The sequence below is a fragment of the Struthio camelus genome, chromosome W, assembly GCF_040807025.1.
Source record: "Struthio camelus isolate bStrCam1 chromosome W, bStrCam1.hap1, whole genome shotgun sequence".
Classification (NCBI taxonomy): Eukaryota; Metazoa; Chordata; class Aves; order Struthioniformes; family Struthionidae; genus Struthio; species Struthio camelus.
In genome coordinates, this window is record NC_090981.1 from 25,473,408 (window position 1) to 25,484,971 (window position 11,564).

At 41.2% G+C, this 11,564-nt stretch overlaps 1 protein-coding gene across 1 annotated transcript; it reads right to left on the minus strand.

Annotated features, from left to right (window-relative positions):
* Positions 1 to 4,921: 4,921 nt before the first annotated feature.
* On the minus strand, positions 4,922 to 10,808 carry LOC104150998 (signal recognition particle 19 kDa protein). The gene is made up of 5 exons (XM_068924311.1): positions 10,533 to 10,808; positions 8,693 to 8,768; positions 7,943 to 8,014; positions 6,621 to 6,732; positions 4,922 to 5,651 (listed from the first exon to the last, which is right to left on the minus strand). Exons 1-5 carry the CDS (start codon positions 10,571 to 10,573, stop codon positions 5,518 to 5,520), a joined length of 435 nt encoding a protein of 144 aa, XP_068780412.1. The 5' UTR covers positions 10,574 to 10,808; the 3' UTR covers positions 4,922 to 5,517.
* Between the last annotated feature and the right edge of the window lie 756 nt (positions 10,809 to 11,564).

The window sequence follows — 11,564 nt, forward strand, 5'->3', positions numbered from 1 at the left end:
GAGAAATTCTACATCCAGTGCGATGGTATGAAGCAGTACTTCAGCATTAACCACCTGGAAACCATTAAGGGAATCCTCTGTTGTACAACCACACCGACACAGCCTTGTGAAGAACAGATCTCTTTGTGGTCCATAAAATAGTAAGAAGTGCCTGAGCAAGAAACGTGGTGGGTGACTGTCAACTCATGAAATAATAAAGTAAAAATAACTGAAGATGAACTTTGAATTTAGCAACCTGTTGGAAGGATGCATTTGCTGTAGGCAATGGAATTCCACAAAACAAAACCACCTTATGTGCCTACCATTTTCTATTACTGCATCCTTGCAAGAGAATACTGAAAGCCTACAGACTTAAATTAGACTTTTCAAATTCTGCTATCTGGAAAAAAAAAACCTTGACAGAGACAACGAGAAACACATGCTGTTTCATAAGAAGCAGAACTCGACCGCATTCCACTCAGTTCCTACCTAGAGTTTCCTCCGCTCACTCCTACGTCCCATGCTACCGATTATTTTCATTTCCTTCCCATCTCCCTTATGCCTACCACCACAATGTAGTCGGTATCTTTTCAGGGCCTTGACAAAAGACAGCTAATTTGGTAGTTATTTCGCCAGTTCTAATCCGTACCTAATCTGAAGCTACATATATGCTGACTGGACAGCCAATACACTAAATGCAGTTTGGCCAAAGCAAACTGCCAACCAGGAAGAACACGTGCTCATTCTCCTTGCCTTTTTTTGTTCCATCCAGAACACAGAAAGTTCCTTCACTGGATGCGTTAACAGAGTCTCATCTCTCAACTCGGCCACTGCACTTCATGACTTATGGGAACTCACTGTCTCTGAGAACTCTAGTCATTGCATCATTTCAACCAAATCTATCAAGAGACTCAAAAGTTATAAAGGGACAGATGAAGTCAGCGTTTGTATTAAGCCTCGCTTCTTGAAAACAGGCAAAAAAGCCCTCTCTAGAAACCTATACCAAGACATAAAATAACCTAACGAAAGCCAGTCTGTAACTGGAGGAATTACATTAAGACATAGCTAAATCTGCAGCTACAGAGAGAAAGAGAACAAAACAAGTGAGCCACTCCACCTTTCATGCTCTCGGTACAGCACGCACAAACACCACAGACAGATAAACATATGCTGTCCCAAAAGAAAGCGTTGGCTAAACGGCTCCAATCATTCAGCTACAGGCACCATGAACAGAATATACATACAGAGATGTTTAAGAACAGCTATTTTCCCAAACCCTGGTCTTTATGCAATCTACCTCATGGCTGAAGGTGAAAAATCACATACGGTTATACGTTATTATCACTTCCCAAAGTAAGATACATTTCCACATACAATTTGAAACTCATGGTCTTTACATCCAGAATTGAATGATGGTGGTTGCGATTCTGCTACAGCAGACTTGCAGCTACAGCTACTTGCTCCCTTCCGTATATCTGAAAGAACCACCTACCTTACAACAGTGCTAAATGTTCATTTCTACAGTTATTCCTTTCAATGTTGTTTGCCTGCATGTTCAAATCTGCTACGTAATGCCTATTGTCAGTTTTCCTATCTGCTGCTGCCACAGAAATTGTTACAGGGAGGCTGATTTTTGAGCTCACGTGCCTGTTTCAAAAGTTTAATCTTTGTCTAGGTACTGAAATACCAACACAGGAACATAACAAGTATGTATATTTAAATATCTACACTAGTATCTTTGAGACAGATATCAGCTTTAATATCCATATTCCTCATCTCAGAGATACAGAGTCAATTCCCACCCAGCAATGCATGTCCTTAATATTGCCACCCACAGGAAACCATAGTTATCCTTAGTGCTATTTTAATAATTCTACTCTTCTAGGCAAATTCTCACAGAAGAGAGTAAAAGCTAGACAGACTAACTAACAAGACTGCCAGGTACCAAACACCTTAAAGAGATGTCCATTACCAGCCAATTTCTGAAAAAAAAAAATGGTTTTCTATCGACAGCATTGAGATCGAGAATTCTAGTGTTTTTGCAGCACCCTTCTCCCTACCTCCATTTCTGCCAGTCCCCAAATGGACTACGTACAATGCAGAACTGTCCCATTTTTCCAAAACTAAAAGTAAAATGCCAGAAGACACTTTCCTTGCAACACTTGAAATGGCCTGAATTCCATAGATATCAGGGTCCTGAACAAACTGATCCATCTTTCTAAACAAAGAAAAAAAAAAAAGACTTGAGAAACACATTCAAGTCCTGAGAAATCCTGTAGGACTTAACATTTTTTTTTAAAACGACTTACTAACAATAAAAAGAGGGAACAAAATTACGCCAAATACAGCTTAGATTAGCTTTATCTATGTCAATTACATTATATTTTATGATATTGTATTCAAATTTTTAAAGGAACATGAGAAAGCTGAAGCGTACAAGTAAGACTTCTATTTCACCAATCAGACTATAACAATCTTTTCTCGTTCCTGTTCTCTCTTTTCTTAGGGGGGTGGCAGGGGAGGGAAAAGAGAGAAGGAAGCAGAACCGACAGGCCTGCATAATAATCTGACCTAATATCATAACCCACTTGTTTTTAATCATCTAATTAACTCAGTTCGTCAAAAAAAAAAAAAAGTAAAAAAAAATAAAATAAAATAAAATAAAATAAGAAATCCAGAAATGAAATAATGGTTTGTAAGCTTAGCCAAGGCAGGAAAAGGGAAGTTGCGGTTAATTTTCTGATCCGTCATTTATAGGACCTGTACTGCTCACATAAGAGTACTTCCTGAAGCAAACTAGAAAGCAAAATGATAAGCTCATATAAGGGTAGGGGAAACGGCAACAAAACCCCACAGACTTTAGATCCTTAATGGTAGTAATTATTTGATTTCCTAGTAGAGTGTAACTTGTTTCAAAAAATTAAAAAAAAAAAGCTTTACACAAAATACCCTGACAGCGTTCTTTGTTCATTTGATTAAACCACAGTTTAAGAAATTTGGTGTTAATATTACTCTTTGCAGAAATGTCTCCCAGTTTCTTCATAAGGTCCTTATTTTTAAAATAACTCAACTAGTTCTGTTTCTTTAATTGGGTAAGTTAGTAAGCAACGCAACTAAGATCCTTTCTTAATCCACACAGCATAGCGCAGACAAATTCTTTGGATGTTCAACTTACGGCCACTGTAAGCAGATATCCAGTATGATTTAACCTTCATATTTTTCAAATGTCAATGGCCTAAAGCTGTGACTTGCAATACTCATGCATAACTATCATAACTTCATAAGAATCTATTTACCTCCATTTAACATCATGGAATTGAGATATTCTCTTTTATGAAGTAATTTTCACAGAGCTCCCTGAAAAATAAAGTTTCAGAGAAGGTACTCAACTAGCAGGAGGAGCCAGGAATAATTTAAACCCCCAAATCTGTGAAGAATTACGGTCCATTTATATATTGACTATACTTTCAAGACTTGCTTGAATACATTACTTACTACGTGTTCCCAAGTTGCAACTAACCTTTAACACTTTCTTAATTGCGTAGAGCGTAAGTAGCTAAGTAACAGTCTCTAGCAACCTCCACTTGTCTTCTAACATGCCTACTCTTCCTATCGCATAGCATCCTAGCAACTCATGGAAAAAGGCCAGTGAACTAGCTTCTCAGAATTTAGGTGCGTTTTCCAGGAGAGATCCTCCAAAGTTGGTATGTGTAAACTGTTAATTCTGCAGAAACAACTAATCTTTATATTCTATCATGCTAGATCAAAAGATGTCTTCCAGCAAGTCATTCTATTACACATGGCCTATATTTTTTTACTCCTTCACTGTCATGGGGTTTGGTCTGAGGAACTTTTTTGTAACAGCTTTCGGATTTTGTACAACTGTAGTGAGAATGAGAACACAGCATACTTCATTAAATGCAATACAAGAATCACTCTTACTGAACATTACAGACAGAAAATACAAACAACTTTGAACTGTTCACAACTAGAGGGCTCTATGTAGTTGCACTATCAGCACCTATCTATCAATCAACTTCAAGGGGCACCAGTAGCTTACTAAGCTACTAAAAAAAAAAAAAAAAAGGGGCAGTTCAGTAGAACAAGAAATAAAAGTATTAGAAGAAAACCCAAACTACAAGCACTAGCAATCTGAGCAAGGATACCAAGCACAACCCTTTGTCAAGTTTCATTACTTTAGTAAACTCTGACTATTCTAGAAATGACAATTCTAAAAATAGTCATTAAATGTCTAGATGGATTTCGGATGCTGCTCATCTTTAAAATAGGGGGAGAAAAAAGGTGACACCATAGGATAGCATACCTGATAGATAAAGATGAGACAAACCCCAAGAGAGAGAGTATCTCCACATGGAGAACTTACCAAAATAGTCTGGTTAACTTTCCTCTAGTACTCATTTATGAAAGCATCCAGCTCATTTTGTTTTCATACAGTAAGGACTAGAAAAACTCATGCAGGAAATTCTTAACTGATAACTGGTACTGCTGTTTCCTTTTCTGTCTCCTTATACTAAACCATTCCTCACTTCACTTACACAGTGTATTTCTTGAGTTCTTCTAAGGTTCCTTGTTGCTGACAGCTGTTCTGACCACCTCAACTTCTCCAATGACTGACTTTTTGCCCCTGTCCATGGGCTACACGTCTATAAAATATAACATTTTATTTTACGTTAGCAGATATTGTGAGCCTCAGACGTTTGAAACAATATTTGAGAGATTAAAGGTAGAAAGTACATTTCATAAGCTCTCAAAACCAACCTGAAATATATGATATGGTATCTTACATTACAAAAGACACAAAGGAACAGCTATTTTGTTCAACTAACTTAAAATGTTAAAATATTATCCCTACAGTAAGTCACATACATCTTTTAAGTACGTTTTGGAGGGGAAAAAAACAAAAACAAAACAACAAAAGAAATGCTCTTCACAAAAGTGTTTATATAATTAGATTTTTCAAAATTAACTTGTTGCCTTTATTAGTACACTTGACAGTTGTGAAAGATAATTAGCAAGGAAAGTTTACAGAATCAATTTCACTCAGTTACATTTTTCTTTTAGCAACACAGACCATTCAGAATTAAAATAGTCACTTAACTAGCATAGAGAAATGGTGTACTAAGGCAATCAGTTTTCCGGTATCTAGTCTGCATAAGTTTGTTTGTTTGTTTTTAAAAAAAACTGAATAACACTGCGTAGTTCTTCTGGAAAGAGTAATTCTCCCAGCCACCCCATTTGCTTATGTTCTTTCACCTTCAGAACTGCATGTTAGCTTTTGACTTGCAGGCTGTATGTAGATAGATTTGCTGTGACACAGAGATGAGGCAGTTACATGCATTCCAGTGCCGGAAAAAGCAGGCAGTTCTATTCAGCTTCACCTGTGGGGTTTTTTGTTTTTTTTTTTTTCTTCCTCCTTCCCTCCGGTATCTTTCACTTCAAAGTTGCAATCAGTAACGTGTCCATCCATATCTGTAGTAAGCACAGCTATGTAAAGTAACAGTTATTCCAGATGTAGGCTCATTTCTTTTTCTTCCCTTTGCCTTTTTTGCCTCCTTCTCCTTGCTGGAGACTTTGCTCGCTACCTCCCATTTTTTGTGTTCTTGTCTTCAGTTTGGGAATGGTTTCTGCAGCATACAGCATCACTGATTTACCTAAAAATAAAGAGAGAGAAAGAGAGAGAGAGAGAGAGAGAGAGAGAAAGAACTCACAAAGTTAAGAACATTCACAGCGTTTTGAAAGTTAGAATCTTCAGCCCCGGCTCAGTTTTTTGTTAAAACAGATACAAAATGCAGAGTTGTTCTTACTTTCCCCATGTAGCTGGAAGTTTGTGCAAAGCTTTAATCAGATTTTTAAGCCCAGGACTAATGAAGTGTCACAGCTCATTAGAGCCTTGTCATTATTTACACCAGATTATGATCTCTCTTGCATAGCCATCAAGACTGAAGTATCCCCTCTTGGATTACCTGTATCAGAGCGGCACATGACCTGACAGTCTCCAAAGCATCGACACCCTTCCTACGACTCTCTCCCCCCTCACTTTCCAATGGCCAAAAATTGTTGGCACAGAATAACCAGGCAACAAGTGCAAGCATCTTTAGAAAGACACTAGCTCATCTTGCATGGGCAAGTAATTTATGGAACTTTCAGGGACCCTCCCACTTTATTTTTAATTTATGTAAACGGTGAAGAGAAAATAAATACACACTCAATATTGTGTTTTATCAGTTTGCCATCTGTACCAATGCTTAACTGATGCATATAACCTACGAAAAAGGTGGAATTTAGCCATTTTAATACAAACTCCTGTTTTGAAAAATGATCCTCCACAAAACAACAAATCAAAACTGAACTGTTGTTTTGTTCAATACAGCACTCTTGCAACTTTCCTCCAAATCCTTTTCAGTTCAAGCCCTGAAAAAAGGCAAGATCAAAGACAACAGCACTTTACAAACTCCACTCACTTGCTTTATTTGGTTGACTTTAAAAGGTGAATTTATTTGATGTTAAGTTCTAAAATTTGTATTAGTAAAAACCATTAAACAAGCTGATAATATAAGACAAACAAAGCCTTCCTGTTTGTTAGTAACAGTTAAAGCATCTAACCCAGATGCTCTACTCACGTGTTGGAAACTGAGGTAAACACGGGTTGCCATCTTCTTGTTTGAGTTGAATTCGTACTCTACCCCTGTACTGCACATCACGGTTCCACTCTCTAGGATACATCTTATTTTTCTGTCATATGAAAGGATAAACTTATTTTACTAGGAATATGAAGTACGGGAATGATTTTCTGTGCAAGCTATCCAAATCACAGCAGCCTGCATGGAATTCTTTTGAGCAGGTCAAACCCAGAGCCACAACTCTGCAGTATCATCCATCAGTTAGCCAGTGCAATAACACCCAAAGTCATAGTTTAACTTTTCCAGAAGCACTGCTGCAACCGGTTCATTGAATAACTTGCTACAGGGTCCACTGTACTACTCCATCAGTCTGGATCACAGCGACACGGGTTTTGTTTCCTCTCCATGGCCATGAACCCTTCTGGAACATCTTGGGACAATACATGAATGGGTCAGACGTCGAGGCCCGCTGACTTCAGATAACTCATATCTTTTATTTTCGTTAAAATAACATTACAGGCTTCTTCCTTGTACTGGCTATTTTACAGGCTAGTGTGCAATAACAGGAATATATTAGTCGTCTTGTGAAAAGCCAAGTGATTTTGTACAGACCTTGGATGCCAGTCATTAAACTCTTTGATGAGGATCTAATTTCTTTAACAAAATGCAATAGATGATTAATTCTAAAAAGAATAAATGGCGAAAAAAGTTCCCTTTTAGAAACTCAAGCTCATTCCCTATGGGGAAAAAAAAAGGTGAACAAGTTAAACTATCTAAAGACCACGGGAGTACTGAGATGATTACTACGGTACTGAAAACTAAAATTCTTTGGCTAAACCATGACTTCCACAAAGGTTTCAAAGGACCCTGAAGATTTCATACAGCAGAATCCTATTCCTATAGGACATTATTTCCAAAAATTAATCATCTTTCATTAGAAGTGAGCTACTTTTTAATATTTAATTTGTATAGCTCCAGGTTGCAAAATGAGTTTTTATTCTGGCCCTTTTCCATTAGAAACTTTCAAGCATCTAGTATAGTCTTCTCAGAAGGATATATATACCTACACACTTATAAAATATATACATATATTTTACAGTTAGCTTTTTTATAAGGTAAAAACATCATTATCTCCGAGATATGTGATTCTTGCCTTGCATATAGTTTTCCAATATCTGCTTAAGCATGATGTTCAGTTATTGCTCAAAGAAAAGAAGCATCTTGGCTGACAACCAAAGTTTTTCCATTACAATTTGTCCTCGCTTGTAAGAAAAGACATAACGAAAGAAAACCTAAGACCCATACCAAGTTATTTTTATTACCTCTACAAGCACGTTGAATCCAACTGCTGCACACACATCTTGGATTTCTGTAGATGTTGGATTTTCAACAGCCTATTGAAACAACATGTTACAGTTATTTTTAATTGATGAATTACCTAAACAGGGACCCGTTAGGCCCCTCGGCAACTGCTGCCGCCGCTACCCCAGCGCCCTGCGCTGGCGTGGCCGCTCACCCCCGGCTGCCGCCCCAGCGGACCCCCCACCCTCAGCCCGCTTCAACCAAACGGGTTAGAGGTTTCCTACCCTACACTTTGCAACTAGAAAAATACCGTGAGGGAGGGAGGGAGAGGATCACGACTACTTCCGGATACACTAAAAGCAACAACTACTAAATCTATGTACCATGTGCATAGGGACAAAGCACAGAATACGGGTGACATTAAGACAAGTTAGATCACCAGTCACACAGACTTTAGCCTACTACTGCTGTCTGCATCACTTCTAAATTCAGCAAGTTCTGCCGTAGATTATCAAGCATATTAGTTTTCAGTACTTCATCTTCCTGCCAAAGGGGCTGCTCATGTGAAAGCAGAGACTTAAACCCAGCGCTCTTCTAACAAGTCCACATGCTGACAGTAAGTTATCTTCAAATACATTGTAACTTCCAGTTCTCAGCCTATTTGCTGAGAAGGACAGGGAAGATAACAGCTTTGTCTGAGACTTGGTTTTATTTTCCAACTCCCTATGTACTACCACAAAGCAAAACATTGTATTTCTCCCACAAATTACTTTGTCTATAGGTATCCTTCTTCCTTCTGCTATTGTCTTCTTGTTATTTAAATAAGCTGGATAAATGCAGATGAATCTAGAAGACAAAACATTGCAAGATTAAGTAAGTAATATCAGCTCCTTAAATTGTTTGCGCGACGGTAAAATGAAAATAAGAAAGTCCATTTCTATAACACACGAGTTCCCCACAGCAGTTTAGAACAGCCACTTATTTTTCCTTGGCTAACTAGCAAGACATTGCAAAATCCCATTCTCAGTTATTTAAGGGACTATCACCAGTTGGCTGAAACCTTATTTGCAAGAAATCAGTTTCAGGAGCAAAACGCGGACAAAGGAAGGGGCCACCTCCTAGGCTTTTGAGAGCAAAGGAGGTTGAAAGAGCATGTTTTGACCCATAGCATCTCAAAAGCTAAAATCTAATATACCCATTTCCTTGAAAGATTGTAGTACCCTCATTGCTGATCGATTTCAAGTTCTCGATAAAAGCATTTTAATCATGGATTCGTTTTTCCCTATTCCCACAAAGAACTACCCAAATTTAGACAAGTTACAAAGCCTTTGAAAAACTACGCTTAGAGACTTGATAGCGCTAAGATCTTTCAAAAAGTTCAACCTTTGTCAAGCATATATAAGGACAAGAGTGACAGAAACTCACTCTTCTCATCAGGCAAAAATACTAGCAGAGCAGAAACTAAGGAAGCGATCAATTATATGGAGCAGATTAGTATTCAATGAGCTGGAGATGGACGAGGAGTCACTGATGCGGATTAAAAGGAAACACCTCTGAAAGAAAGCCTGCCTTGCTGAAAAAGTCTGCCTCAAGAAAATACCTCTTGCTGATCCTGAAGTTAGCCTCAGTCATCTCAACTCTCATTACTCTTCTACTCTCAAATACCTTTCCACAGATATTTTCCTCTATTAGTTACAATCCTCTTTACAGACCAGTTACCCCATTTTTACATAAGTGGTAGAGATCTGCACAGGAAAATTCTAATCTCATTACTGACATTCACAATCATCAATACACTGCACTACCCACCATCTCCTCCTCAGTTTACCTTTTCTGAGATTTAAACGCATTACATGAAAAAAAAATGACATGGCAGCGTAACATCAAGCACACCAGCATCAGGAAAGGCTAAATGTTCACTTCCTGCTTCGACAAATAAGTGAGTTATAACAATCTCCCCCATACCACCCTTGAACAAGCTGAACCTTCTCTGCAACGAATCGCAGAGGTAAGGGGCACCTGTAGATTCCTCGACTTGCTGCAGAGCATGTGGACTGCACACTTGAAGGCTGCCCCTGGAAAACTGCTTTAAATTCACCACCGTGAAAATTGCTTGGGGAGACTAGGCATTTCAGCTACTCTAGATTCAATATGTGGCCGTTAACCATATTATATTTGTAACTGGTTTTTGAAGATACATAATAGAAATATTAACAACCAAACACAACTCTCTCAAGTCCTCAGCACCTCACGCAGGACACCTAGAACATTTTGTTTAGAACAAAGCAGCGCAAAGAAGCGCACAGCACCGCGCGTTACACTCCGCACCGGCGGCCCCCAAAGCAGCCCGACGGCTCGGAGGCGCGGCCGAGGCAGCGCCGGGGAAGAACACGGTGGGGGGGGGGGAAGGGGGGAAGGGTGCCTGACCCCTCGCCCCCGCTCCCCACCTGTTAGGCCCCTCGGCCACTGCTGCCGCCGCTACCCCAGCGCCCTGCGCTGACGCAGCCGCTCACCCCCGGCTGCCGCCCCAGCGGACCCCCCCCCACCCTCAGCCCGCTTCAACCAAACGGGTTAGAGCGGAACAGGACCGGAGGACGCAGCCCACGCTACCTCTCCTTATCAGCCGGAGACGCGGCGGCGGCGGCGGCCATAATAAGTGGCGGCAGCGGCGGCGGCGGCGGCGGCAGCGTTCACCGCCGCTGCTTCCGTTGGCCCGGCCTCGTCACACCGCCCTCCCCCCTCCCCCACCAGAAATCCCGCCCCCTCCTTTCCAGCGACAAGCATTCCTGGCACCCGATTGGACGAGGTTGCTGTCTCTAAAGCGCACCAGCCTGTAGGAGGGCGCGACGTGGCTCGCGGCAGAGCGCGCGTGCGCCCCGGCTGCGCAGGCGCCGCTGCTGAGGGGGCGGGCGGGCGGGCGGGCGGGGCGGAGGCCGCCTCCCACCGCGGGGCGGAGCCGGAGCGTTGGTGGGAAACGGGAGCGGTGAGGAGCGCTCGGAAGCGGAACGCTGCGGGTCGCCTCGCCTCGGCGACTTTGTTCTTACCAACCCCAAAAGCGAAGTGAGCAAGCTTGGCAGCAGGTCAACGTTCCGGTGCGAGCGGCTTCGTTAGAAATGGCGCCCGGCTGCCAGGGTGGGCGGGAGGAGTCTGTGCGGCTTTCCGCGGGGGGCTCCCGGGGCTGGCGCTGTGCCGCAGCGCCAAAGACTCGCAAAGCACAAAAAGCTCGGCCCCTCATCTGCAAAATGCTCCTTCCCTGCCACTTCCTGGAAAAGCCAGCGCTGTTGAAAAGTTGGGGAGTGCGGTGTGGCGGTGTGAGACTAACTGACACAACCAAAACGTTGATAAGAACAGGAAACGTTATCAAAGATTATTTCAGGGCCAGAACTGTGGCTCGTGCAGCGCAGGTACCCAAGGGCATGACAAGCGATCCAGGTCTTTGAAGCCAGGAACTTTTTGGTCAATGTTTTAAATGTTATGTGAGGATGATCCAGTACTAAGAAATCCTCGCGATAACTTGCCAGCATTTCAGGACCCTTCAGTTACACCAAATGAACTGTTCTGCACGTACGAAATTTCCAGAGACTGTATCAAGGGTGACGTTCAAAGAGCAAACTTAAGTTTCAGTTCAAGCTGACAAAATGA

Excerpts from the sequence above, each read along its gene's own strand:
- LOC104150998 (XM_068924311.1), bottom strand. The coding sequence starts at position 10,573 with ATGGCCGCCGCCGCCGCCGCGTCTCCGGCTGATAAGGAGAG. Across the intron at positions 6,733-7,942 it reads GATTCAACGTGCTTGTAGAG|AAAAATAAGATGTATCCTAG; the intron begins GTAATAAAAATA and ends TTCATATGACAG. Across the intron at positions 5,652-6,620 it reads TTTACCTCAGTTTCCAACAC|GTAAATCAGTGATGCTGTAT; the intron begins GTGAGTAGAGCA and ends CTTTATTTTTAG.